This window comes from Haliaeetus albicilla, chromosome 2 (genome assembly GCF_947461875.1).
Source record: "Haliaeetus albicilla chromosome 2, bHalAlb1.1, whole genome shotgun sequence".
In the NCBI taxonomy this organism is placed as follows: Eukaryota; Metazoa; Chordata; class Aves; order Accipitriformes; family Accipitridae; genus Haliaeetus; species Haliaeetus albicilla.
This window is the reverse complement of record NC_091484.1, coordinates 2356663-2384036: the sequence shown is the minus strand read 5'-3', so window position 1 is coordinate 2384036 and position 27374 is coordinate 2356663. Positions and strand designations below refer to the sequence as shown.

The 27374-nt window shown below is 41.9% G+C and overlaps 1 protein-coding gene and 1 non-coding gene across 7 annotated transcripts in view; both read right to left on the bottom strand.

Annotated features, from left to right (window-relative positions):
* DNAJC5 (DnaJ heat shock protein family (Hsp40) member C5) overlaps positions 1–24650 on the bottom strand; it is a 37591-nt gene extending 12941 nt beyond the window's left edge. Inside the window, exons 1-4 of one of the 6 annotated variants that reach the window (XM_069802696.1) lie at positions 24442–24649; positions 12601–12675; positions 6403–6470; positions 509–645 (exon numbers count right to left, since the gene is read on the bottom strand). In XM_069802696.1, coding sequence (XP_069658797.1) covers positions 509–615 — 107 coding nt within the window. In that variant the 5' untranslated portion in view covers positions 616–645; positions 6403–6470; positions 12601–12675; positions 24442–24649. Of the gene's footprint in view, positions 1–508; positions 646–6402; positions 6471–12600; positions 12676–13768; positions 13788–24441 lie in introns of those variants that run through there. The other 5 variants (XM_069802704.1, XM_069802710.1, XM_069802727.1 and 2 more) reach the window with 5 other exon arrangements.
* Positions 24651–24829: 179 nt separating this feature from the next.
* On the bottom strand, positions 24830–24901 carry TRNAE-CUC (transfer RNA glutamic acid (anticodon CUC)). Its single transcript has one exon. It is a non-coding gene; the product is annotated as a tRNA-Glu (tRNA).
* Positions 24902–27374: the final 2473 nt, after the last annotated feature.

Below are 27374 nucleotides of genomic sequence, written 5' to 3'. Positions count from 1 at the left end.
GCTGACCTTGGTGTCTGCAGGGTTGTTTCTCTTACATGTTCTCACTCCTCTCTCCGGCTGCCGTTTCTGTCTGTCCCGCAACTTTTTTTTCCTTCTTAATGTTATCACAGAGGCCTTACCACTATCACCGATTGGCTCAGCCTTGGCCGGCGGTGGGTCTGTCTTAGAGCCAGCTGGTATTGGCTCTGTCGGACACAGGGGCAGCTTCCAGCAGCTTCTTACAGAAGCCACCCCTGTAACGCCCCCGCTACCAAAACCTTGCCAATACATCAACTTTAGATAAAGGCCTTTCAGAATGATACTGCACATCTGAGAATTGAAGCGTAGGCATGCTTTCACACCAATTTTTGCAAGAAGCAACCATGTCTTCACTGGTTTTCTTACAAGTTTTTCTTGAAAAAGGTTTAAATAAATCAACTCGAGCCTATACATAAATAGGCAATCTGTTGAACACTTAATTAAAGCTATTTGTGCTATTGGGCAACAGGTGTAAAATGTGAACCTTTACCTGTATGACTTTTTGATGTCATCTGAAGTGGCATTCTTGTCCAACCCCAGCACGTGGTATAACGATTCTCCAGAGGTAGAGAGCGAACGTTGCCTCTGGTCTGCCATCTTGAACTAACCTGAAGAGAAAACTGTCCCCTGACAAAAAGAGATTAAGAAACACTTAAACAAAGAAGAACACAGACCTCATTAATCAAATCATCCTTAAAACCAGAGTTTGTGTGTGAAAATTAATCTTTTATAAGGATTAAATGTGCTTTGAAAAGAAAAGGCTCTTAAAATATGTGGAAGTTAAAAAGTTAAAAAACTCAGTGAATTATCAGCGAAAAACAAGTATTACATTTTCAGCACAACACCAGGCACCCTAGAATCACTACTGTATATACTCAACTCTTCTTTCCAAAAAAACAAAATCAACAGCTGAGGCATAGCTGTGTACTACATAACACATCCCTAAAGCTACTTCATCTTCTTTCTTAGTCTTATTTATTAGTGATAATACCTATAAAAACAACTCGACAACAGAGAGGTTGCTGTTACATTGAGGCTGCCTTTTTGGCCACACTTGCATAGGGGTAAGTGATTTCATTTGCATTTTCAATTGCAGACATTCTGTTACATTAAAAAACAAAAACAAAACAAAACAAAAAACCCACCAACAAACCAAACCTCCACATACCTCCCAAAACCCCAGCCTCCCATCTTATCACTGACACCAGGTCAAGCAGAATCCTTTAGACAAAATCCAGTTTGACTAGGCCTGTGCATGCTACTACAAAAGAGGGAATGCCTGCCCGCTTAGAGAGGAGATCTCCCCTCTTGTAATTTAAAGCCGTGGATCAAACATTTAACATGTATTCTAGTTAAAATCATGGTACTTGAACATGGATTAACCTCCTGCTCCAAATTCAAACATGAAAGACCCTAGAGGTCTCTCCTGTGCCATGTCACAGACAGATACGGTTATGTCCTCTAACATCCTGAGGAGATTAGCATTTGCCATTCTTTAGCTGCAGAACTGCAGCAAGGATGAGCATTGAGGAGAAGACTATTGGCTATTTTTGGATTATGTCATTACAGTTAGCCTACACCAGATTATGTAGTCTTTGAAAAAGATATTTAAAGCACCAGACTTTTCTAATTTAACCCTTTGCCTTATATAACAAAGTTAGTAACTTCAGCTTTTAAAAGGCTACCTGAAAGAAATACTCTCAGACGTGACATCTTGCGCTGCCTGGCTCTTGATATGACCTCATACCATTGATACGCTTCACAAAAAACACAGTTCTGTTTGTACCAACACACGGGTATCGTCATGCCTGTACAAGTGTGACTAGATGGCAAGGATGTGGATAGAGGCATTACAACTTTCTTGTTCATCCCGGAGCCTATTGTTAACTACTCTTCCGCATTTGGCCTCTGCAACTTTAGATTAGTTTAACACTGGGCACTATGTCCAGTTTCTTTGATTGGAATACACTGGCTAAACTAGCAAACTCTCATCTAATTTCCTTCAAGAAGTCTTTAGCAGCTCTGGTAAGTTTAATTAAGCTACCTAATAAGGAAGCTATAAATTATTATTAATAATAATTATAGGTCTAAATTCTAATGCTTTGGCTAAGAATTCAAAATACACCCCAAATCTGGACGGTGAGTATGTGGGTAGGGAGAGAATTATTATTTTTTTTTAAATTATAATGTTCAGCTACCAAAAGTTTTCTGTGTGAGAGGAAAATTATTGAGTGCTGCAAGACACAATACAAACAACTCATTTATTTGGGCACAATCTGATTCAGTGACAGGAATAAAAAAAAAAAACATTTCAGGCAAGAAATCCCACATGCAGGAATACACCAGGCACAACCCTCTGGGACAGCCTCTTCCCATCTGCAGCTATGGGTCAACCTGGCCGCAGCCTCCCAGCCCCCTCCACCCAAGCGGTCCCAGCGCTGAGGTCAAAGACTGATGATCCTGACGTCTATCTGGTAATCTAGCTAATCGTACAGGCCTGCTCCAACCGCTGCCCTGGCTCCCCCGTGCAGCTTCTCCTGCTCTCCAACCACGACCATCACCGCTTCCCCGCAGCCCTCCCAGGATACCCTCCTGCAGCTCTATCACATCAGTCACTCATTAGCAGCATCCAGCTAAGGGGAGCGTGTCTATCGCTATTGCTCTTTGCCAGGGACCTATGGGATTAATCTGAAGTCGGGGCGGGGAAAAAAAAAAAAATACATTCTGGTTGAGATTGTACATGTTAATTTAGCTCTTCCAAAGGCATTGCTTTAAACTGGAGCTTCGAGGACATTATGAACATTTGTGTTGTTTAAAGTCTGTAGCTCTATTTAGGCGTAACAAGCTTCCTTTAATATCAATCCAACATGTCCTTGGTGCACAGATGCTGCAGATCACAGGTATACGCTATGTTCTGCTTAATAAAATCTCCACTGTTAAATTAGGGCCAATTTGTTTAATAAAAATGAATTTAATTTGATCCAGGCGAGGTCTATCAGTCTGCAGGCTGCCTGTCAAGAATAAAGACAGGCATAGGAATAAAATTCCACACTGCTACAATCTTCAATCGCTTCAATCTGAACAGTTCAGGGTATCTGGAGTTTGGTGTGATGGGGTGTCTGTTTTTCAAAACTGGTATGAAATGGACACGCTGGCCTTGGCAGAAGAGTGGAGGACAATGTGGTAATGGGAATTCATCTGGGAAGCTTGTTATTTAAGGGAACAGAAGAGTATTATTACTAGGAACGCAACCTTTGGCTTTTCAAATATGAAACAGACAATAAAGGTGCAAGTTATTTAAGTTCAGAGTACTTCATAAACCAGGATATTATCTATCCTACTGTTTTTACAAGTGGCTCTAATTCGCCATAGTGAAAGCTGCTCTGTATTTTTAAAAAGTGTTGTATTCAGCAGCAACAAGCCATCTGCTACATATTCTAACCAAGCAGGATGCCCTGAAGAGGTTTCTGTCAGAAGGCTCTGAAGAAAGGTAATCCCCTGGATTAAACAGCACAGTTTTTAACCATCTGTGTACCAGAACATCCTGCATTAGTCAGCTTTACCAGAAAACGCAACTGTTTTCAGCATGACCAGGTAAGTATAATTGGTACCACCTTGCTCAAAAGACTTAGATTAAATCTGAAAGGTTATATGGAAGCCAGCCTTAACATTTTAAATATACCAACAGTAAACTGAACCTTAGAAAGACTGATTTTCTTTTTAGCTTCCCAAAAGAATCCTATCAAGTTTCACGGAACTGGTGGGACCTTAAGTTTCTGCCAGGTCTGTTGACCCTTTCCTAAGTTGTATTTAGCTCATTAAAATGGCAAACTATTATTATAGCCAAGAAAAATTAATAGTTCTCTGCCAGTTTAGGGAATTAAATACTCACAGAACATCCCAATGAATGCCAGCACCAAAAAGGGCGACAACAGATCAGGTGGCCAGAAGCAGTGAGGGAGGACTAAAACTTCATCTGACCCCACCACAAGATGCTGCAAAGAATTTAACTGGAAAGGGGCAGTGAGGGGGGATCAATTTTTCCAAGAAAACATGCTTAGCTGTGGGGCAGGATGGAGGGTGGAGGTTACTGACACTGCTTGCACAAGAAGCAGATGCTTGTAACAACATGGGATCGCAGGAGTCAGATCCCTGCTAGAAAGAACCGCCTTGCACCAGTAAAGGGATGGACAGCTAATTCGATGGCCAGTATCAACAATATTTCAGTGTCATTAGCATCTGGAAGCAGGCTAACAGCAGTACTTTTCATTTCACTTCAAGGCTGAAGCATTAAGTATTTATTCATGAACAAACTTCTGGAAACTGTAAAGTACCAAGTTGCCTAAAATATCACTTTTCACATTTCCAATTAATTCTGTACATTTTCCCATGTAAGTCACAAAGGCACAGCTGCTCACTTGGATTTCCTCACTGTAGGAAAGACTGCTTTTGAAAGGAGTTGTGGCTGTTCAGCTCCACTGATAAAAATCAGAAGGGGCAAAGGAAACCAAACAATGTTAACATTAAAAACACTACTGCAGCAGGACATTGGGGTACAATCTTCACCAGAATTTTAATTTTCTTAATATCTGCATAGTCCTAAGTTTAAGTTACTAAAAAAGAAAAAAAGTTATAAAAAAATCACATCCTGAACACATCTGCCAGTGCACAGACCTTTAAATACATGCTGTTCACAACAACTTTAGTGAAGTGTCTATCTTCAATGTAGGGAATCTGGCTGTCAACAGTTGTTCCAAAAAGTGAAATCCCACTGTAACGGCCAAAATCCACCACCTCCTGACATGGTAAATGATACTTACCCACTAGACAAAGGATAATGGAAGGTCATTAACCTTAATTGATACTCTCTATCCAAATTGCAACAAGTTTGGTTGAAACCAGAAGAACAAAACAGCTTCCCAGTCTTTCCATATGTTGCCAGTAACACAGAATAGAGAAATCCCCAAAAGGGACAAATAGGAAAGAGGAGGAATGAGAAAGACAAGCTCAAAGCCGTTCTGGAAGTGCTGGACAGGAAAAGAGGTAGGCTGCTCTCCTAGCACAGCCCAACACCCCTGAGGTACCAACCCGGCAAGTGTCTTTAATACAAACTATCTGTAACATTGTCAAGCCCTCTGCAATGACAGTTTAAAGAGCATATTAGCAGATGATTAAAGAGCCTAGCTTGGAAACGATGTTTTGCCAGCTCTTACAAAAATTACGTCTAGTTGATGCTTTATTGTACAACTTTAGGAAGCACTAGAGTATTTTAGGAAAGATTTGTATTCCACAAAGCATTTCTGGTTACTGACTACATGGTAAAACATAATGTCAGCTAAATTTAAGACTACTAGCCTTTCAAAGATTTCCAGTGCAGAAAGTTAACTACAGGTGTTAATCTTAAACTAGATTATTCTATCTCAACCAGTGTTTACTAGTAAGTCTAAATAAAAACACCAAGCCAGAAAATGCCTTAGTAAATATTGATTTATCACAAAAACAGAATAGCACCACTGGCCTCTGCATCCTGTCCATCTGTCCCAGATTCATTTAGAGTTGTTCTCACAATCTGGTATTTTTCTAGGGTGACAAAAATCATTTTTAAAGGGGAGAGGAGCGAAATATATACAAGTGTCGTGGTTTAACCCCAGCCAGCAACTAAGCACCACACAGCTGCTCACTCACTGCCCCCCCACCCCCACCCCCAGTAGGATGGGGGAGAAAATCAGGAAAAGAAGTAAAACTCATGGGTTGAGATAAGAACGGTTTAATAGAACAGGAAAGAAGAAACTAATAACACTAGTAAAATGATAACAGTAATAATAAAAGGATTGGAATGTACAAACGATGCACAGTGCAATTGCTCACCGCCTGCCGATCGACACCCAGTTAGTCCCTGAGCGGCGATCCCCCCACCACCACTCCCCCCAGTTTATACACTAGACATGGTGTCCCACGGTATGGAATACCCCGTTGGCCACTTCGGGTCAGCTGCCCTGGCTGTGTCCTGTGCCAACTTCTTGTGTCCCTCCAGCCTTCTTGCTGGCTGGGCAGGAGAAGCTGCAAAATCCTTGACTTAGTCTAAACACTACTTAGCAACAACTGAAAACATCAGTGTTATCAACATTCTTCTTATACTGAACTCAAAACATAGCACTGTACCAGCTACGAGGAAGACAATCAACTCTATCCCAGCTGAAACCAGGACAACAAGAATGTATTATCAGGAAAAATATGAGGCGTTTTAAGCTTGGCTTCATGAAGTATTAGAGATTTCTATAAGAAACTTTGAACTTTGTTTCCTCGGCTTTATTTTGCATTTAAATGAGTGGATTTTTTTTTTTTTTTTTTTCACCACAAGAAATCAAAAAATACAGTACTTACCTGGTATCTAGTTTGAATATTCTAAGGTAAGTGGTAACAGCCTCCACACACCTCTAAAACTGAATCTCCTAAAGACAAAACAAAAGCAAATCAGTTGTTCACTAACTCATACGTTGAGGGCTCATTGCAAAGTTGTCATCCCATTATTTTATTATGACAATCCTTCATAATATGCTAAAGGCAAGATGGAAGTGAAATAACAGAAATATAACCTTCTATACTTACAGAGAATTTTCACTTAAAGCAGGTAAGTATTGAAGCCACTAGGAATGGGGAGGCATGCTACAGTCTGGGTGTGTTTAATAGGCACACACTTTCCTACAACACAGTCAGCTGGCATCAGAGAATACATTTTAAAGGCTGCATTTAAGTATTTCCATTATGCTTTCACTCAAACACTGCCTTGATGTGAAAGTCCAGAATAAACAGAAGTGGGTCTACTGTCCAAAATATTTTATACTAGAGTAAGTTGCCACAATGTAAATATTTATCTTTAGAATTGATTAGCTGTCAAAGTAAGTTAGCAAATATTTTAAAGTATAGATTCAAGGGCTCTGTGCTTTTATCTGTAGCTTCAGCCTCTTTTCCCAAACCTTTTACCATGTGAAAGGCACACACCTACCTAAAATAAAGATACCAGTCGTACAGAAACTCTAATAACCATTACCTATTTAAGACTTCGGACTTTTTCAGCTTAGGCATTTGTGAAATATCTGTACTTAAAACAAGAGAAGTGTGTTTTTCATATCTTGATAATCTGTAATGTTGTTAGAGAGAAACTGCTAAAGAAGCTTAGCTAATTCAGCGGACCACAAGCTCCGGCACACGAGCAGCAGGCGCGCAGCCTGTTCTACCACCCTGCAAGGCTGCAGCCGAGCACAGGCATGGGGCAAGGTGAACCACAGCAGAGCAAGACTTCACAACAGCCCAGAGATGTTTAGTGGCATTCAGATGCCAGACGCCTTCGTGACAAATAAATGTACATTTATTAAAAATGTCAATAGAAAAACAGTATTGTCTGTACAGCACTTTTCTTCACAAGTTAACAGCACTGCCAATAAGATGAAGACATGCAACCACATGGAGAAGCTGATGTCTATGCCATTTCGAATGCCACTCTACCTGGCATCAACATTGGTTCCTGTGCTTAAGCTATAGAGCAATACCAGCTCATTTTGCCAGGACAAATTTCCATCAAGAAACCCACTGTTTTATCCTATGCACATTCCCTCATCCTGAAGCAGATTACCCAAAGAAGAAACAAGTCTCCCTTCAGTGTACAAGGAGGAAGAGAACCTGAGATGACGCAGCAACACAAATCCCTTCTTTCAGTGGTCAAGGCAAAGTTAGACAGATTGCTGTGGATCACCGATCACATGAAAATAGGAGAATGAATGGGCAAGAGGAGCCTAGGAAATGCTAGATGATGCTATCGAAAAATTTAGGGAAAAATCACTGCAACAGATTAAAATATCTTTTCCAATTAAGCAGGTATAGGATACATGAAATCCATGTCCTTAATCACAAAGTAACTTATGTGTTAGATTACCAAGCAATAAACTTAATGAGTGGAACTTTGGAGCAACTTTTACCCGGCAAGTCATCGCTTAATCATCATCCAAACCCTTTCAACAGTTTCCAAAGAACAAGCTCTGAATGCACTTGAGAAATAAACTCCCCATTCAATTAAAAAGTATGCCTTTCACAAACTTGGAAGGTTTTGGTGTGGCAAAGAGAGATGTTGGGAATACACCCAGTAAGCTGTTGGCATTACTGACCACAGAATTTGTTTTATGCAATCTGTAAGAAGCTGCTTGATCTTAGCAGCATATCCATAAATAAGTAAGAATGAATCAACCACCAAGAAAATAATCAGCCTACTGTTGATGGATCTATTTAGTTCATTCAATAGATACTACCAAAAGACTTTTCCTGAAAAATGAAAGGCAGGGAGTGCACAAGCTACAGCCAGAATTTAAACTTTCCCACTCAGACAGAGCGTGTGCAATATTAAAGGCTAGACTACCTCTCGGATGCAAAATGTCCTATTTCGTGAAGCTATAAAACCTTCCAGGTTCCCTGCCCACCACTTCCTTCATTACAAAGTAATCAACAACAGAACATTTTTAAAGCAATCTTTAGAAAGCTGCGGATAGTTAACGGGGTTAGCAACCAGAATTATGGCCCAGGCTCTTAGGATATCGGGGACTAGAACAGACATATTCAGATGGACAAGTCCACCAGTTTTGCCTGTGGTCACTGTAAATCTTCTCTTTCAATCTCAGATGCACAGTAATTTTTTTTTCCCTAAATCAGCTCTCCCTTCATACCTAAATGAAGACCATCTTTAAATTTACCACTAATTCTGTTTCAGACAGCAACCTAAGCTTCAGAAATGTTGACAGTCAAACTGAAAAACAGCCACGGTATGCTCAATTTATGGATGTACACAGCTGGAAATTTGAGAGTGAAACAGGAGAAGAAAGCAAGTCCAAATGTACTTTGGAGATTTGATTATACTTGCTTGCCTTTGACAAAAAGGGCTATCCTGCTAAAGTCAGCATTTGGCATATAATGAAGTAAATGAAAATACAAGGATGTGCAGACAGAAGCTTCAAATAGTTAAAATACAAGATTCCAGCCCAGGCCTTGTCAAAATTCCATCAGAAGAAAAGCCTTTATTTTTTACACCATACATATATAATACCCAGCCATGTATAGAACTCAGAATATATAGAAAAGTATTTTTATCTTAATATGGATGCAAGCAGCAATATTTTCTTTAGTTACTCTCAGCTATGCCACTACAAAGTTTCATTAACAGCAGAAAGCCTGATTTACAGCTGGAAATAACCAAACAAGACCAAAATAAATTCCAAAGAAAACTACTACTTATAAAAATCTAAGTACATGAGAAACTCGCGGCAGCTATTCCGCATCACCCCTTCTTCACAGCATTCTCCTGTGCATGCTCCCTCCCAGCACAGTAGCCATCCGCAGCACGCCTTTCTGGGGTTTTGCTTGCTTGGTTTCTGTTGCAACTGGCAATTCTAATTTAGTGACTCAGGAATGTTTTGATCTACCCATCCAATCTCATTATTCAACAGGCCAGATCCACTGACCCAGAGCTCTACATAATACCCTGCTTGTAATTACTTGTAAATATCTCCCCTCCTTATTACATGATATTCACAATACAAACAAAAGGAGAGAAAATGAAAGGACAGATGCCGGAAAACAAACGGAAGCATTTAAAAAAATCAAGATTAATGGATGTTACCCGGTTTCAAAAACCACAAAAACTCAAAGAAAAAGTCTGGGGAAGGGAATAAGCAATTGTTTGAGAGGCAGAGAATCCATATGTAAGTATGAAAATCAGAAGACAAGATTAAAGAATGATGAAGATAACAAAAGCAAGCAAAGCTACATGAATGCAAACTAAATTCAGCAACACATTAAAATTGTGATAAGTTTTGTAACACGAATGAAGAAATACACTTAGGAAGTTTGCCTGTTCTTCCAACCATTTTGCGCATACCAAAACCAGCTCTTTTAGCCTCAGTTGTCCTGCAAATTTGGATCCACTTTATCTAATATTGTATTTTCCCCATATACTGTGACCATAAATAGTGCTCAGCACCTTTTCTTCCTCTAACCAAGAGATATATACTACCTTTTCCTTACAGAAATCAGACATGTTCTCAGATCTATTCTTTTTGATAAAAAGCGCATCGTTTCTTCTGTCTACCCTAACGTCTTCTGACAGGTGCAGGAGAACCATTTTTATTTAACAGTTCTACTAACAGAATTGTCATCAACCTGCTCCGTATGCTGCTAACAAAAAGAGATAAGTATCTTTAGGATACCTTGCTTCATAATCCATCCCCATCATGTACATGAACTATATCATAGTTGCAAAGTATTTAAAGAAATAATGCTGCAATTAAGGTGTATAAAATAAAAATTTAAAAAAAAAAAAAAAAATCAATAGACAAACCAGAAACTCCAAAGTCTTATTTTCACAGCCTTACTTGCTCACACCACTTGCAAAATGAATCAGTATTGGAAAAATCATGTGAAAAGGCTGAAGGTAAAGGAAACTGGCTAATAAGTGCACTCAGAAGACTATTACTATTTTAAAGTACTCTTCATCAACATTCCCCTAGCTGTCTTGAAATACTAATTTTTAACCTATTAATTGAAGCACTAACATTTACTATTTCATTAAAGCATCCAAGAGTGAATGTTTTGGTGTTGCTTATATTTTTTTCTATCATAGCACAAAAGCCTTTTAGCTAAGTTTTGCTATTTGGTTTCTAGCTTTTTGATAAAGGTCACATGAGAAATTTCATATCCATAAAACCATTCTGTTTTAACATATAAACCCTGATGGAAAGGTAACCTAGTATCCAGGGAATTAATTCGACTGTATACATCTTTCTCCCAGAAAAAAAGAACCTTACTACGGCCAAATTCATTTGCCTTGGGAACAGAAGACAGGTCTCTAACAGTGGAAGACTGCTGAAGTCTTCATTAAATTCTCTTGAGTTTTTTAAAAAAGCAGAAACACAGAGCTTTTACATAAATGAAATCTGGGACCACACAACTCCTCTGCTAAATTCAAGTCTAAATTGATCTAACATGCATCATTAAGACTGAAACAGAGGTTACACTGAAACTTGTGACAAACTTAACTACAGTGGTACAAGTGTTGTTTCTCTAATAAGCTTAGCAGATTAAAATTTAGCCATTTAAGTCTGATTCACCAACCTGTTATAAAGACTTGTGACCTTGTACCCTATACAAGAGTAAGATTCAAACCTAGCAAAGGTTTTCCATATTGGGGGCACAGGGGGGGAGAAATGTAAAGTATTAGAGTCACATTTTCTATCCTCTCTCCTCAACTAGAAGAACTACTCTCTAAAACCCTGGGGGTTTTAGTGGATTCTCTACTTAGGATTTCATTGCTCCTATTTAATTCTTCAGCAAAATTAAATTATTGTTTATGGCATTACAGTAGTTCGTATGGCACAGTGCATGTGTTACAAACTGCATATGGCTATAAAAAAACCCCTACATCTGCTTACTCAGCTATTTAAAAATTTATGAAAAAACAGTAGTTCTGTTTGCTTGCCTCATTATTACTCTTAATTTTTTCTCTACATAAATCTATGTGGTGTTTGAATCACTGTAACTACTCATAGCATGCAAACTCACTAGAACAAATCAGAAAACCCACAACATTCACTACTGTGATACTGATGTCACTCCTTTCTTCTAGGGAAGAAATATTTTAAACTTCTTGTAAAGCATCAATGCAGAGGTACAGCTCTATTTGGATGGGAGCCCAAACGGGTGGGCTATACTTGATAAACTGTATCAATACAAATAAAATCATATTGCTAATGATTTGCCAATTGTCATGGTTTAACCCCAGTCAGCAACTAAGCACCATGCAGCCGCTTGCTCACTCCCCCCCAACCCAGTGGGATGGGGGAGAAAACTAGGAAAAAAGTAAAACTCATGGGTTGAGATAAAGACAATTTATTAGGACAGAAAGGAAGAAGAAAAAAACAACAACAACAACAACAATAATAATAAAAGGATTGGAATATACAAAGCAAGTGATGCAGAATGCAATTGCTCACCACTTGCCAACCAATGCCCAGTTAGTTCCCCTGCTCCTTCCAGCCACCACTCCCCCCAGTTTATATACTGGGCATGACATCACATGGTATGGAATACCCGTTGGCCACTTTGGGACAGCTGTCCTGGCTGTGTCCCCTCCCAACTTCTTGTGCCCCTCCAGCCTTCTTGCTGGCTGGGCACGAGAAGCTGCAAAATCTTTGACTTTAGACTAAACACTACTTAGCAACAACTGAAAATGTGTTACCAACTTTATTCTCATACTGAACCCAAAACATAACACTGTACCAGCTACTAGAAAGAAAATTAACTCTATCCCAGCCAAAACCAGGACACCAATATAGTCAAAGCATTAAACCTTTAAAAATATAGAAAAAGTCTTGGAACAAACAAATGGGTTTATTCACATAAAAATGGGATTTATACTATTATGTCACACTTGTAGGTAAGACAACTAAAGGCTTTTAAACAGGAATAAAAGAAAAAATGCCTATTGTCTCATGTGACAAAGGTTCAGCAAACTAGATCAATTGTCAAAATGTGATCACCAACCTCTCAACAGCCTGCTCCAAAGGCTTCGCCACTTTCGGTAGGTTAGGATGCGTCTTCTGTTGCATGAAGCAGTAACTGTACAATAAACATACAGGAAAGCAAAACAACTTTAGCAACAGGTTAAGGAGACAATGCTGGTCTAAGCAGTAGCTTTTTACAGCACAGGCAGTTTTTGTTCCCCCTTTTTGACCAGGCAAAATGAGGTTACAGAGTACATCTAGAAAAGCCATATAAGCAGTCCAAGAGGCAAAAGAAATGATGCAATGACCTTCCCAGACATGAACACATCTTTCAAATTACAAATTGGTCGGCAAAGGGAAAGAAAAAGAGATTTATCAGAAATTAATCTGGAAGGGCAGGGCAGGGGAAGATTACCCTCTGCACTCATCTGCAATAGCAGGAGATGGAGGGAAAAAAGTTCCTATCTTCTTTTGCTATCAATTGTGGAGGCAGATGAAAAGGTAAATAAGGATCTTCCCCTTCCTCAACATTTAAATAATGTAAAAGTATGGTTTTACAAACTGTGAAATAATTTTGGTCTACATTTTGCAACTAATTTATTATTGGAATTGCTTTGTTGTCAAATAAACACTCTTGGCAGTTTCAATCATGAACAGTTTTTACTAATGATTTTTAGATCAATAGTTTATTTTAATGGGTAAAAAAGCAAAAATTAAGACCAGGCTGTACCAACAGCAGAAGGTAATTCACATATCTTCAACCTGATCTAAAATGATCAGGTCTGGTGTTTCCCTTTGAGAAACTTTACCTGTTTTCAGGTTATTGATCTCTGCCATTCGTTTCTTTAATAGTTATCTCTTCCCCCACCAAGAACACAAATCTTTCTTTTAAAAAGTTATGAATAAAGAAGCAAAATAAGCAGAACTGAACAGCAGAATTTATAAAGCCAAGTTTCCAGAAACAACCACCCACCAAGCCACCTAGCTCAGGAAAAGAAAAGCTAAAATGCCTTTATACAACCACTGGGAATCCAACGTAATTGTCTCTGTAACATCAGAGCCTTTCTTTCTACTTGACAGCGTAATTAGTTTTTAGTAATCTACCAAATTACAAGATTATTATTTTAGTAATCTACAATCTAAAAATTAATCTTATTTATTTAATAATACAGGCAGAAAAGAAACTTTTTTCCCCAATTTACTTTTACCTCATGTATCTGATCAGGTCTTCCCAGCCGAAAAAGATGCATAATTATTCAAGCAACACTTGCATCCACTCAGTTAAGCTGTGAAGGCTTTAGTTCCAAAGACTTTTGTCTTTTGCAAAGTTTAAAAATTAAGCATATCTAAAAATCCTTTCTTCTCTTAATTGCTTAACTGTATTTCCCCAGGTTTTGTGGGGCATGGGGAGGAGACTTCACTATTTCACTTCCTCACAGAAACTGACAAAGAAAAGAACATTTTAATTTCCTCCCATAAAAAAAACAGAGAACATGGGCTTCTAACATACATTCAAAGACTTCTTTATTAGATCATAAAGAAAAAAAGGCAAAACCAGCACAACAGATCCGTCTCTTTTCAGATGAGATTGAATACTAATAAGAAATGTTAAAAACAAAACAAAACAAAAACCCCCAAAACGAAAACAAAACCAAACCACCACTCATTTTCCTTTCCTAATCACAAGGCTGCATCCAACACCACAAGCTTCAGCCGGAAAAGCCACCACAGCAGTCAAAGTTAAGAAGAGCTGTATTGGTGATCAACCACTGTGCTAAGTAGTCATGCCTAGTAAGGACATCCATACGCCAATAAATATGAGTTTTAATAACATCCTGTTCTACTGAAGAGGTACTGGCTGACATAACCTTCTGATGCAGATCTGGCAATCGAGCAATTTGCTGGTACAGCTTCACGTTAAGGCGCTCCAAGCCATGACAACAGCTCAGGAATCCAAGTCAGCAGAGCTACAGCAACTTCCAGTGACAGGTCCTTGGTGTAAACACACCGATTGTCACCATTCCCTGTTAGTCAAACATCACAAACACAATAGGAAGTCGCTCCTGCAGCTGAGAAAAATATGTCAGGACAGAGCAATCGGTGTTGTAAAAGATGTTTTAAGGTTGAAAATAACATTTTTGACAACTTTCAAAACCACCCCCAAAACCACTGCTTTCAAGAAACTACAGATTAAAATTAGAATCACACCAATAACATTTTTTAAATTGCATGCTCTTTTCCACCCTAGGATCACCAGACTCTTTGCATGAACCGAAGTGCTGGGAACAAGCTGCAATACTGACATGAGTACTACCTGCCACCAAACTGCACCATCCAGTTAAGCTTTGAAAAAACCCAAACCAAGACGTCACCAGGAATAACAGTCCCCTGATGACAAACAGGGCACAGGCTGTAGGATAAAAACCCTCTGATCACTGTGAGGGAGTGAGCACAAACCCAAGCAGACCAAGCCCCCCAGGCAGACCATCTCCAGGCCCCCAAGTAAACCTCTGCCCCAAACAAAACTTGTCAACTGCCAGAGAAACCACAAATTGCTTTTTCGACAGCCAGCCTCATCTGAGGTAAGGATGACACTCCCACAGCAATTGCAAGACCTGACGGCGTACCCTACCATTCTGCAAGTCAGAACTATCCTTGCACAAACACAGAGCAGTAGAATAGACACGACAAAACTGCAGGTGAAATGGCAAGTCCTAAATACAGATTTGCTGAACTAATTGATACAAACAACAAAAAAAATGTATATGTGTTTTGGACATGCAAGACACTTCAGTCATCTTCATACAACACTTTCCTCCTCACTGGATAGTGTCAGACGTTACAGAAAACAGTTTAAAAGGCATGAAGAGATGAGTTCCATATCCGCCCCATTCAGATCCCCAGCACATGGACATTTAGAAGCGTAAGAGCAGTTAAGACTTAGGATTTTCACAATAAAATCTGAACTGACCAGCACAGCTTGTATCACTCAAACCTTAACTTATCGTTTTGACAGGAAAATGCAATAAAATGCCTTTTCTTTTGAAGGCTGGGCAAATGCTGGAGGGGCATGCCTTCAATGCAAGTATTTTTGTTTTATTCTTAGGTCAATTAAAAGAGAGCCCAGGTCCAGAGGTAAACACAGAGTAAAACACAGCAGAAGGCACCATTTATTCCCTAGCGATCCAAAAGTTTTCACAGCACTGAAGAAAGTCACTATGAACGCACCACTAATTTAACTACATTCTTATAATACGCCCAGAATATACTAACCAGTGTACAACCCATATATGTGAGTCAGTCTGGTTTGTGAGGTGCTCAGGACTAAGACTTTGTACATTGTCTCCACCCAGCTCATTTGGCTAGAAATATCCAAACAAATCACAGGGTTGGATTAAAAGTGGTTTTAATTTAAACCGACATTTTCTTACAGGAGATAAACTCTTTGGTATTTTCTAACTATACACTGTGGTTTCACCAACAAAAAGATTTATTTTATACTACTCCTACAGAAACCATACTGATGTTTATTTCCAGTGTTCTCTCACTTTGCATACTTTCTGCAATCTGTGTGATGAAGTATGTCCTCAGTTCTGCCATTCAGTCTGGCAACAGTATTTTGTGGCTGCTTAAAAAAAAAAAAAAAAAAAAAAGCCAGCCCATAATTTAGAAATAATAAGGCAACTGAGAATGGTATTTGTCCTACTGATTTTCCCACTAACTCACCAATGATTAACAAGAAAAGACACAGCTTGAATTTCAGACGGTAGACTTAGTTTGCAAACCTGGCACTTAAGGAAAAAATATGTTCTAGACTTTAATTGTAACTGAGTTTTCTAACATTATAATTGGGATAAGAAATAGAACATCAAATGCATATAGATTTTAAAAACTAAGTTTTCAGACTGGAATTACACTTCAGAGGACTTACAACAAAAAGGCCACTATTATACTGATGCATAAGTTAATCACTGCCATTCCCAACATACATGCCGTTTAGTTTCAGTGTAAAGTATAGAATTACCACATTTGGTCTTTTTTCCACCTAAAGTACTAACTGAGAACAAAGCCAGAAAACCGTATAGTTTTTGTGACCGTGATGCTTTTATTCCTCCCTCTGATCTTAATTAACACCAGAGCATGACACACATCTCTTCAGTCTGCCTGTATACATGGCCTGTGTACATGACATGATGCCGTCAATGCAGTGTTAAGCCAGTGTTACTCTTACACATACTCCCCAACCAAGAGTATGCCTTCCTGAAGATCCTTAAGAGGAACAGAATTAGTTGCAAAACAGCACCTTTCCTCATTTAGGGTTATTTTTAAACAATATTTATACATCTACATATTTAAACAGCCTCAAAACAGCAAGGAAAGACAAATTAAAAGTCATCACAGAAAGATAACTTTTAACATGCAAGAGGGACTAACTGGGCTTTATATAGAAGATGTCAAGAGAATGAGTCACAGGAAGAAACGTGGTTTTAAGATAAGATGCAGGAAACCGGGGCAAGGGGTCACACATTATAGGACAACTACAGAAGATGCTGGGTTTTCATTACCCAATATATATTTCTTTTCAGGACCAGTAATGAAAAATAAAGTCATGTTGATTGTTGGCCCTGTTATCCAAACCACTTAGTGAAATAGTGAGGTACGCTTGGGAAATTATAACTATGCACCTTCCAAACACCTTTTGATTAACTCTGTTTCCCTGGTTTTCCTAAGTTAATTGTGAATAGCAAATGGTGTGCCAAAGCAATTCTTAAAAGTGCAACAAGAATGAAGTAAGCAAGTGTGGAAATCGGGAACTTTGTAGGAAAAGAAAGAAAGAGACAGTTATTAAGGAAGATAAATATTTTCACTAATTACCACACAGGCAAAATGTTTCTGTTCAATATGCACTTACTTCACTCTGTGATAAAAACAGTCTACTCAAAGCAAGAACGTTAGTTCCCAACATTAATGTTAGAGCCTTCAAAAGAATGTCAGACTTACTAGTGTTTTGTCAAACCAAACCACAACGATGATAAAATAAATTTTCTAAGGAAAAGACATGGTTCATATCCTATTTTTCTTTCACCACTCAGACCAGAATAACTCCTCGAGACACACATCAGAATCGTACACATGCAGAGAAGCAGCATCCCTGTGCAACAGAGCTTGTTAGTTAGCAGATGGAAAATATTCCTAACCTGGAACTTAAATCAATTTGCCGCTCTGAACAGTAACTGAATCCATTTTTTTAACTCAATTTAGAACAGGAAATATGTCTGGTTATAGCTTCTGAGAAACAGCTCACCTCAGATTTCAATGGAGGCACCGAACAATTTTGTGTTCCCTTCCCTCCTCCTCAAGAAGCAGCAGGCGAGGAGATGCCAGCAGAGTGCTGGGAAGAGCAGAGGATCTAGGAGCGGCAAAAGCTAAACCACGCAGGCAAGAAGAAAAGAAACAGGCACCTGCTCCCACCGAGGTCCCACCAAGCACGCTGAACCACCTCACCCTCTTCCAGAGCTCGCACTATGTGGCAAGGTCCCCTGCCCGAAACGTAACGTAGATCAAGTCAGTTGAGGCGTTATCAGATCAGTCCAACTGTTTCAGATCAAAGCAGTTATCAGTCTGACCTGGAACTGTATCAGAATAACGCCACTCCCTGATGGACCTGAATTAGAGCAGAACTTAAAAAAGAAAGCACTGCTTCAATTCCCTGTGCAGATACTAGGTGGTTTCACAGGGATCCCGTATGCCCTTTGTAAAAGCACATGAACACTCATTAATTTTATTCCCCTTCTACCTGCTGTTATCACAACGTCACGTGTCTCCCAAAGACACACTGCCATGCTCCAGTATCCAAACAAGGATCTTAACACGTCCCATTTTGTCCGCTGATCCCCCTTCTCGTACTTCCAAATATCAGAAGCAGGACTGCCAACTTTCATACTGACCTTGTAAATACAGAGATGTAAAGAAATATTAAGACTTTCTTAACATATTTTTAATTAAAAAAAAAAAATCCCTTAATTGCTTACCATCAAGTAACACTAGATGCAACCTGAAATTATAAATCTCTCACTTAGTGCAATCTAGTCTTGGTAGAATAAATTTCCTGTACCTGGCATGTTCTAGATTACTGCAGACATTGTCACTAGTAACTGCCCATGAAAACGTTTGGAGTTAGGCTCCCAAGTCCCCCTCCTCTCTACAAACAGCTTTAAACCTAATTATGTTTTTACAGTGAGCGTCCCTAAATCCTCCTGCCATGAGAAGCAGATTCATAAGGAAAATTCTTCAATGACTGACCCAGGCTAGGCAAAGGCCTGCATTACACACCATGCACTGGAACTGTGACAAAATTACAAACTATTTCTGAGCACAAATAAAATTGCTAAGATATTACCATCACAGTAACAGAAAATCCTGTTAAGACATAAAATACGTAGTGACAGATGGAAGGGAAAAGAACATTTTCATTTGAAATACAGCCAAAAATTTAGAGACACAAAAGGGGAGAAGCAAACGGAAAACTTGTGCAAGCTTCTGCTTTATGTAACTGCATATTTGGCTATTGTAATGACATCAGTAAACTTTGGACTCTTCCTGTCTGCACTGCAAAATACTATCAACGTATAGGTCCTATACAGTCACTTTATCTACAGATTGTCCTGTAAAAGCCACAAACATTCCAGAATCCCTACTGCTGCCACCTAACACAACTTTAGTAAGACACAGATGAAACCGCGTAAGGATTGTGAAGTCCCACGTGACAAAAGCAAAAGCAGGATGGTGTACACCAGTGTTCCTAGAGCAAGCAGTTAAAATACGATTCTTGACAGATAGATAAATATATATTCTTGGAGGGAAGAGAAAACTCAGAAGGCAGGCAGGGAGAAGCTGGAGGTGCTGGCTCGATCTCTGGTTTGTGCTCTTCTATCAACTTCTCCCTGCTGGTATTAGATACTGCCCATCATTGCAATCAAATCTACAGAACTATTTACTTGTATCATTCATCTGTCAGAAGCCATCAGACCATCGCAAAAATACCAGTTAATGAAAGTACACTTATCTCATGTCACAAAAAAAAAAAAAAAGTTCAGTAGCAGTGCTTTGATAAGAGGTAACTAAATGCCCCTAGGTTTTTGTTTGCTCAACCATTCACCCAAAGTTTAGATCACAGTACTTAAGTATATTGAAAAAAAAAACAACCAACCCCAACACAACAATCTTTCATCGAAAAACTGTATTCTCGTTACAAAATCCTTGAGCAGATTATGAAAGAGGAGATAGCAGCTGCTAATTTAAGTTAACTTGGGCCTAGAAGAATCGTTCTGTTTGCGTGGGAGCTACCATACCACTGCGCACCACATGCCTGCAGTTTTCTATCAATGTGTGCACGAGAGGATGAAAAACTTGTACCCGGAAGAAAAACGTACTGAAATTTTACAGTTGGCCCTACAATGTGCTGGCACTGAAAGCGTTTCAGCATTACTGAAGAAGGCAGAAAAGGACTTTAAAAAGGCACATTTTAGTGCAATGCAGATACAAGGTAAGTGCAATTAGGAGAAGTTGCCAGGACATAAGAAATTTCAACATATGCTAAAGCAATCTTATTCACGTTTTCCCAAGAAAAACCTACACATCAACAATACCCTAAAAAAACCACAATTTAACACCAACCATTACTATTTTCTAGCTATTCTATGCACACACAAAAAATTGTTACTTTTTTGGTAGCTATTATCACTTCATTAAAAATACTTAAACAATGTTTCAAGGAATGTTTGCTCTGGAATGCAGTTCTTTTGTATCAGTTTACACTGCCTGAAATAGAAAACAAAGTGCCTCCAAAGCTAAAACACGTACTTTCTAACAATTGTGCTTTGTACGTTTTTATTGATTAAGAAAATACTTTAACTGAACTTCTAAGTAAATCTTAAGATATAGCACCATTCAAACTCCTGTCTTTCAAGATTAAAAGCAGTCACTGGGTAATCAACCAGCATCAACACATAGTAGCTGACATAGTAACAAAACTATAAGAATAAAAAATACATTAAAATAATGCTGAGAATTCACAAAGGGCTGGAGAGATTATAAGTGTTGGCAACCCGCTGACAGCATACACTGACCCGGTGCACCAAGATCACTCCTCAACTTCCTTTTTATCATGCAGTTCTTTCCTTTTGCAAATGTCCAGTCAGTCACCAAAACATCCTGAATGTGTGGAAGAACTTTGATGGCCAGGACAGGTAGCTAGAGAGTTAAATATGCAAAAAATATTACATGGACACTTCTAAACCAATATTGCTTAATTCAAATTACTTCCATTACTGAAGCACAAGGATTTTTCATGTTAAAAAAAAAAAAAAAAAAAAGTGCTACACTTCACTTTGATCCTCAGCATTACCCATGTTCCTCATCCCTCTGCATTTTGCCATGACCCATCTGTCTGACAGCACAGGTGGCCACACAACTATTTCCTGAGACCGCGGACTGGCCCACTGCAGCCCTCTGTGCCATCTGCTTACAAGTTGGGGGTCACCTCACAGAAACCAAGCAACTCGCCAAACTGCACACACCCGCTCCTTGAAAACATCTTTTCCTCAGACTAGTGGAGAGCGACCGAAGAGCCACGTCTTCCCAGGCAGAGGCAATCCCTCTCTAGCGCTGCTTCGTTTTCTACCCAGGCAGGTAAGCCTGGAGAAGAAGAGAGGCCATGAGCGGAGCTGTGGCAGAGCCCTGAGCTAGAACTGCAAGCAGCAAAGCCAAACAAAGAGGAATTGCACAGCTCGAGGTCAAACTGTGAAGGAAATCAGTTAGGGTATTAAAATTACCTTAAATTAATCCCCATGCTTGTGTGTTTGATGGGAAAGCAGTGAAAATGCTGGCAGATGCCATTTTGCATGCTCTGGGGAGGATACTGGAGCACTCAGTCCTACGTATAAGCTTTGCAGAAAAAGTTCTGCTAACCCCTTCCCTTCCCAAACACACCAAAAAAATATTTTTGACCTGGTTATTAACATTAATGGTACTTAAAAAGGAGAAAACACTGGCAAACCAATCAAAAGAGGGAAATACGGCAATTATCATAGGCCAGTTACAGCATTGTTATTACAAGTCAAGTCATTCAATGGACAGACAGGATTTGCAGAACCACCTCCCAGTCTTGAATCGTGCCCACTTTCCCAGAGAGGATATTCTGGCAACTGAATTCATGAATTCAAAAAAAAGGGAAAAAAAAAAAGTCATATCGGCAACTTTTACATTTAACCTAAAACATGACTTCTTAAGTAATCCAGTTAGGCTTCCATTAGCATTCACTATCAAAATGCTTAACCAGAGACAAAATTCTTCTTGAAGCTCACAAAGAGAAGAAATAGGATGATTAACAGCATCATTGCTGACATCTACCACCTCCCTAACAGCATAACCTGCAAATCAGGCCAAAAGTCTCAAAATCAACGTTCCTACCATTAGGTTCCTAAGTTATATGCTGGTACTGCTCAATTTTTTCCAAAGTATGAAGATCCAAACACCACTGCTGACTTGACAGATGCCTTCATATGACACAGTAGGAAAAGCTTGTCTGTATCACAGCTGTATTTTGACCCCTGCTCTGATCATCCGCTGCAAAACAAGTCTCTGGCCAGCTCCAACCGTCTTGGATAACTTCATAACTGGTCAGGTCGGTGCCTGTGCCACCTCAGCCACAAACCACATCAACTTACTGCAACCCAGCTGTAAAACAAGGCACACCACCAACTGACCAGGAGGCGGGTTGCTTGGCATTTAGGAAAGACTGAAAGAGTATTTATACTTCTCGGGAATAAGCAACAAGGATATAAGGTCTACGCTACGAGACAAAACATACTACCAAGACATTACTTTCTGCAGACACTCACTGATAAAAGACAGTTAAATATAGCACACGGCGAAGTTGGGAAATCTCTACTTTGGCTTCACCAACACTTTAAACCTACAGCCTTATCAATACAATACATCAAAAATTTAGGAGGAAAATCACACATTGCAGCATCTCCCCTTTCATTTAAATGCCATGAACAATCACTAAGATGAAATAAAGGAGGGAGGGAAAGAAGCATTTATTTATGCTTATAAAAAGCTGTTTGACTGAAAAATCTCATCTCCAAATGCAGGGTTATCTGCAAAGCAGATTCTGCATGGCCAGCATCATGACAAGTTTCTTCAAAGTCCTTAGAGCACCACAAGAAAACCACAGGAAGCTGCTCAATAAAAATAAACTTCTTCTCATCCTACAGTCTATATATTAAAGTGAATTTCTCTTCAACTCCAGCCTTTGCTTCCCCTCTTTCCGCCCTCCCAGCGCAGAGCGTACTTGAATTATTAGACCTAGTTCATTAATGCAAATTAATTTGGCATCTATTTCTTGGGATCTCTTAGTCAGATTAGGACTCTCTCATTTTCTATCAAAAGCAAACAAAAATGCAAACACTGATCCTAAGCAGCCTGAAACCAACAGATGCCTTAGAACTTGAAAACGCCTCTACTGAAATTGTGGTCAAAAGAATAAATTCCACTTAAAAGTGGATGCTACTATTCAAGAATTTAAATAGGTACAATCCTGACGCATTTCAAAAGGAAATCCTTTCAGATTTGCATACTTTTGATAGCTTGATTTACCCAATGAAATGGGTGAAACACCACCGGTCAGCCACTGGGTGAATGCGGCCTACAAGTTTTTGCTTCAATAGCAGCAAACTAATACAGTATTTAAACACACATATAACATTTCCGTGTCCTTAAGATATGCTAGCATGAGGACATTAGTCAGACATCGGCTAGGAGAATTATATTATTTCATACCGGTGTAAGATGATGTACCAAATCTATGCCTTTTTTTAAGCTTTACCGCAGGAGAGAATATTAAGCGTAGATAGCTCTACAGCAACATCTCACAGCACAGGAAAATTAACACCCCAATAAAAACAAACCTAAAAAAGATAAAAACGTTTAGCTTTCCTCTCTATGTCACACAGATGGCTTTCACCTTGCTCTCCAAGGGAGAAACGGCTCCATCAGTGTAATATACTCCGGTAATAAAGTCAACGGCTTTGTGTCACTATGTGTATAACAGCAAGATATTGATAAAGCATAAAAGCAAGAGTGAGGCATTATCTGTGAATTTGCTGTCTCCGTTTCGTCCAGTTGCATTCCATATCACCAGAATTACCTGACCGGAATTCTTAATTTGAGAACCAGAAGACACTGCACAAATAAATAGAATTATGCTGCCTTTGCAAGTTTCTCATCATAAAGGCTGGATTTACTTCCCGTTGCTAATACGTCATTCATTAAGCACATCAGAATCCGAGCAGTTACAAATCATCTTTTCTTTTTTTTTTTTTTTTTAAAATTAAGCAGAACAACGTAAGGAAGGGGAAGCTAAAATCATCCTAGCTCCCTCCAGCAAAAAAAACCCAAAAAAAACCAGTCATCGTGAATCACGGCTCACATATAAGACGAATGACTTTCATTTAGAATTCACCTTTCCAGGCCTTTTGTTTGGGGTTTGGTTTGGGGTTTTTTTGTAGGTTCCCCCCCCCCCTCAATCTTTACAGCTCGGAGGCAGAGGACGCAGCCCCTCAACCACCACGGAGGAATGCGCATGTGGGTGGAAGGAGGGGAGCCGGGATTTCCACACACGCACCCCCCGCCCCGGGCTGGAGGTTCCCGTGGCGGGGGGGACACCCCGGCCTCCTCCTCCTCCTCCTCCTCCCGCCCCCCGTTCCCCTCACAGCCGCCCCCCGTTCCCCTCCGCCCCCGCCGGCACCACCAGCTCCATCTTGGCCTCCACCCGCGGACCGGGCCCGCCGAGGCCCGGCCCCGCCGCCTCACTCACCTGCGCCCCACGGGTGGGGTGTGTGTGTGGGGGGGGTGGGTGGCCGGTCAGCCCCGGGGCGGGGGCGGCCCCAGGATGCGGGGCGGCTCCTCCCGGCGTCGAGAGGCCGCCGGTCGCGGCGGCGTTACCTCAGCCGCTGCTGCTGCCGCCGCCGCCGCCAGACACCGAGCGGGACCCGGCGACGCCGACGGCGGGTGAGGGAGGGGCCAGCGCACCGCGCCTGCGCGCAGCTCTCCCACCCCCGCGGGGCGCGGGCATGCGGCCGCAGCGCGGTGTGCGTGGAGCGCGCAACGTGGGCGGAGGGAGAGGAGAAGGGGGGGTGGCCCTCGGGGGTGCTGGGCGGCGAAAAGGGGCGGAAAATTAAAAATAAAAAAAAGAGAAATAGAGCTTCCCTGACCGGGAATCGAACCCGGGCCGCGGCGGTGAGAGCGCCGAATCCTAACCACTAGACCACCAGGGAGTGATGAGGAAAGGTTCCAGGCTGCTGCAGTTCCCGCGCTGAGGCTGAGGGAGCTGAGGGGACCGGAGCGGGGCTGAGGGGGCTGAAGTGGGGCTGAGGGGCTGGAGCGGGGCCGAGGCGGCTGGAGCGGGGCCGAGGCGGCTGGAGCGGGGCCGAGGGGGCTGAAGTGGGGCTGAGGGGGCTGAAGTGGGGCTGAGGGGCTGGAGCGGGGCTGAGGAGGCTGGAGCAGGGCAGTGGACAGGACCAGGACATCACCTTTGGGCTGCAGACTTGGGAGTTTGCTGGCTTTCTGGGTTGTGTGCGGGGTGGTCGGGCTCCAGCGCTCACGTACGTCGGTTTTAAATCGGGTTCCTGCAGCACCTTCATCACCTGGGCTTTTTCTTGGGGTGCTGCGCCCAGCCTGCCACCTGCACAACCCCAGGCAGGTTGCCGGCTCTTGCGTGCCCCGGGAGCACGGTGCCATTTCCTTTTAATGAACAAACAAGCACTTACAATTAGAGGAAAACAGGGTTTTTTTAAGCTCAAGAGCCTGAGTGTTTTTCCCAGTTGCTCAAGTTTCCTGGTGCTCCTGGGTGCTCCCTGGGGAGCGCTGCTGTTTCCCACCGGTGGGTGAAAAGCCAACTTCCCCCTCATCCAGTGCATCCTGGAGTGGGTGACCCCAGTGCCGGTGTGGGAACGCTGCCCGGGCACCGCAGCTGATCCCAGCCATCCCTCCCACCGCCCCGGCACGGCCCCGCTGGCCTGTGACCTCCCCGCGCTGCTCTAACAGCCTTTCCCGTCTGCCGCCTCTGACTCACGTTCAAAGAAATGACCGAAGATGAATCCCATTTGCCAAGAGTCATCACCGTTAATCATGCACCCGCGCGTTAATCAAGCCCCGGCTTCCATCGGTGGCTGCTGAGTCCCCATCCCCTGCCCTGCTCTGGCACCGATGCTCCAGAGGACAGCGGGTACCTCTCCCCCTCCAAAACACCGGCTACATGTGGGGGTCCCCGGCGCCGGCCTTGCACAGAGTCTGCACCCAAGAAGAGATGCTGAAGCCGCCCCAGCACCCACACAGGGCCAGTCCCAGCTGCTCGGACCCACAGGGATACAGCGAGTGGTCCCAGGCTGGGAGCCCTGGGCCAGAGCTTGGCTCCGGACACTGCCCGCTCAGCCGGGGATGAGTGCAGGCTCCTGGCCGCTGGAGCAGTTGTGCAACCCCTCTAACGAGCATAAATGTCAAATTCCTTAAAAAATGCTTGCCGTGGCTTCAGCTGAGAGTCGGGACATGGTGCCAGCATGGAAAAATCGTTCCCTATAACTTTTTGCAGTCAGTTGCTTTTTGATTCTGCTCTTTATCTGCTTGTTCCCACTTTGTGGGATGGAGCAATCCGGCTTCCCGCCACCTTCAATGCTCCCGATGAAGCCTCCGCACCTTGCACTCCTCTGCCTGAGCCATCCTGTCTTCGGGTGTAGGTGCTCACCCTCTCCTTTAAAGTGATGCAGTTTTCCTTTTGATGGCTCAGGTATTCCAGTGCCCCACGCTGGACTTTCCCAACTCTCCTTTCCAAGCTAGGCGATTACAGCATGCAAACTGAGAGCAAGGGTACAGAACGCCACGCTGGCTGGCCACTGCACGTCACCTTAAACTTTGGGGTTTAGGAAACTCCCAGTGATGCAGGAGCAAGGGGTTGGTGCTTTGCTGGGACGAGGGCTCCCATCCTCTCCCTCATGGGCAGGAGACAAACATCACAAATCCCCTGGGAAGTTTTCATTTCAAGCCAAGAGGGTGAGCCTGTCCCTGGGTGCTTGCTGGTGGGGGACAATGGTGACTGCTGAGTCTCTTTCATGTGTCTCCACACCCCAAAATGTAGCTTCAGGCTTCCTCGGGAGCGCCTGCTGCTCTCCCTTCCCTGGTGAATCTCAGCTCCCTCCTGTTTGCTGGGTACTCACCCAGTTATGGACCTAAATCATCCCCCTGACCCATCCAGCCCTGCCCACTGCCACGGCAGCCGAGGCTGGCAGCGGGATCTGGCCGTGCAGAGATGCTGCTGCATGAGCACCCGGCTTGGAAACGGGCTGTCTGCTTCACCTGGCCCTGTACTTTACACCACGGAGCCGGGAGAGACAAACCGCAGCAGCGGGAGCTTTGGGGAGAGACGAGCATCCTCCCGGGGAGGCGGCAGCACCGGAGGCACCACTGTGGGAAAAGCCTCTCGTCAGCTACCGCGTCCCCAGTTGATAACATCTGCTCAGCACAGATCCCCCCCCCCCCCCCCCCCACACATGGGAGCAGTCAGAGGAGGCCCAGCAAGTCCTCAGTGATGAGGAAAGAAAAGGAAAATCATGCGGTAAAACCAGAGGAGCAGGAAAGAGACGCTGTTTTGGTTGCTGCCTCTGTTGCTGCCTGCAAAGATCCCAACTCTGATGGGTCTCATGTGCTGGCCTAGTTAGCATAGATTTAATACCAGAATGTTTCATTTAAGGGAAG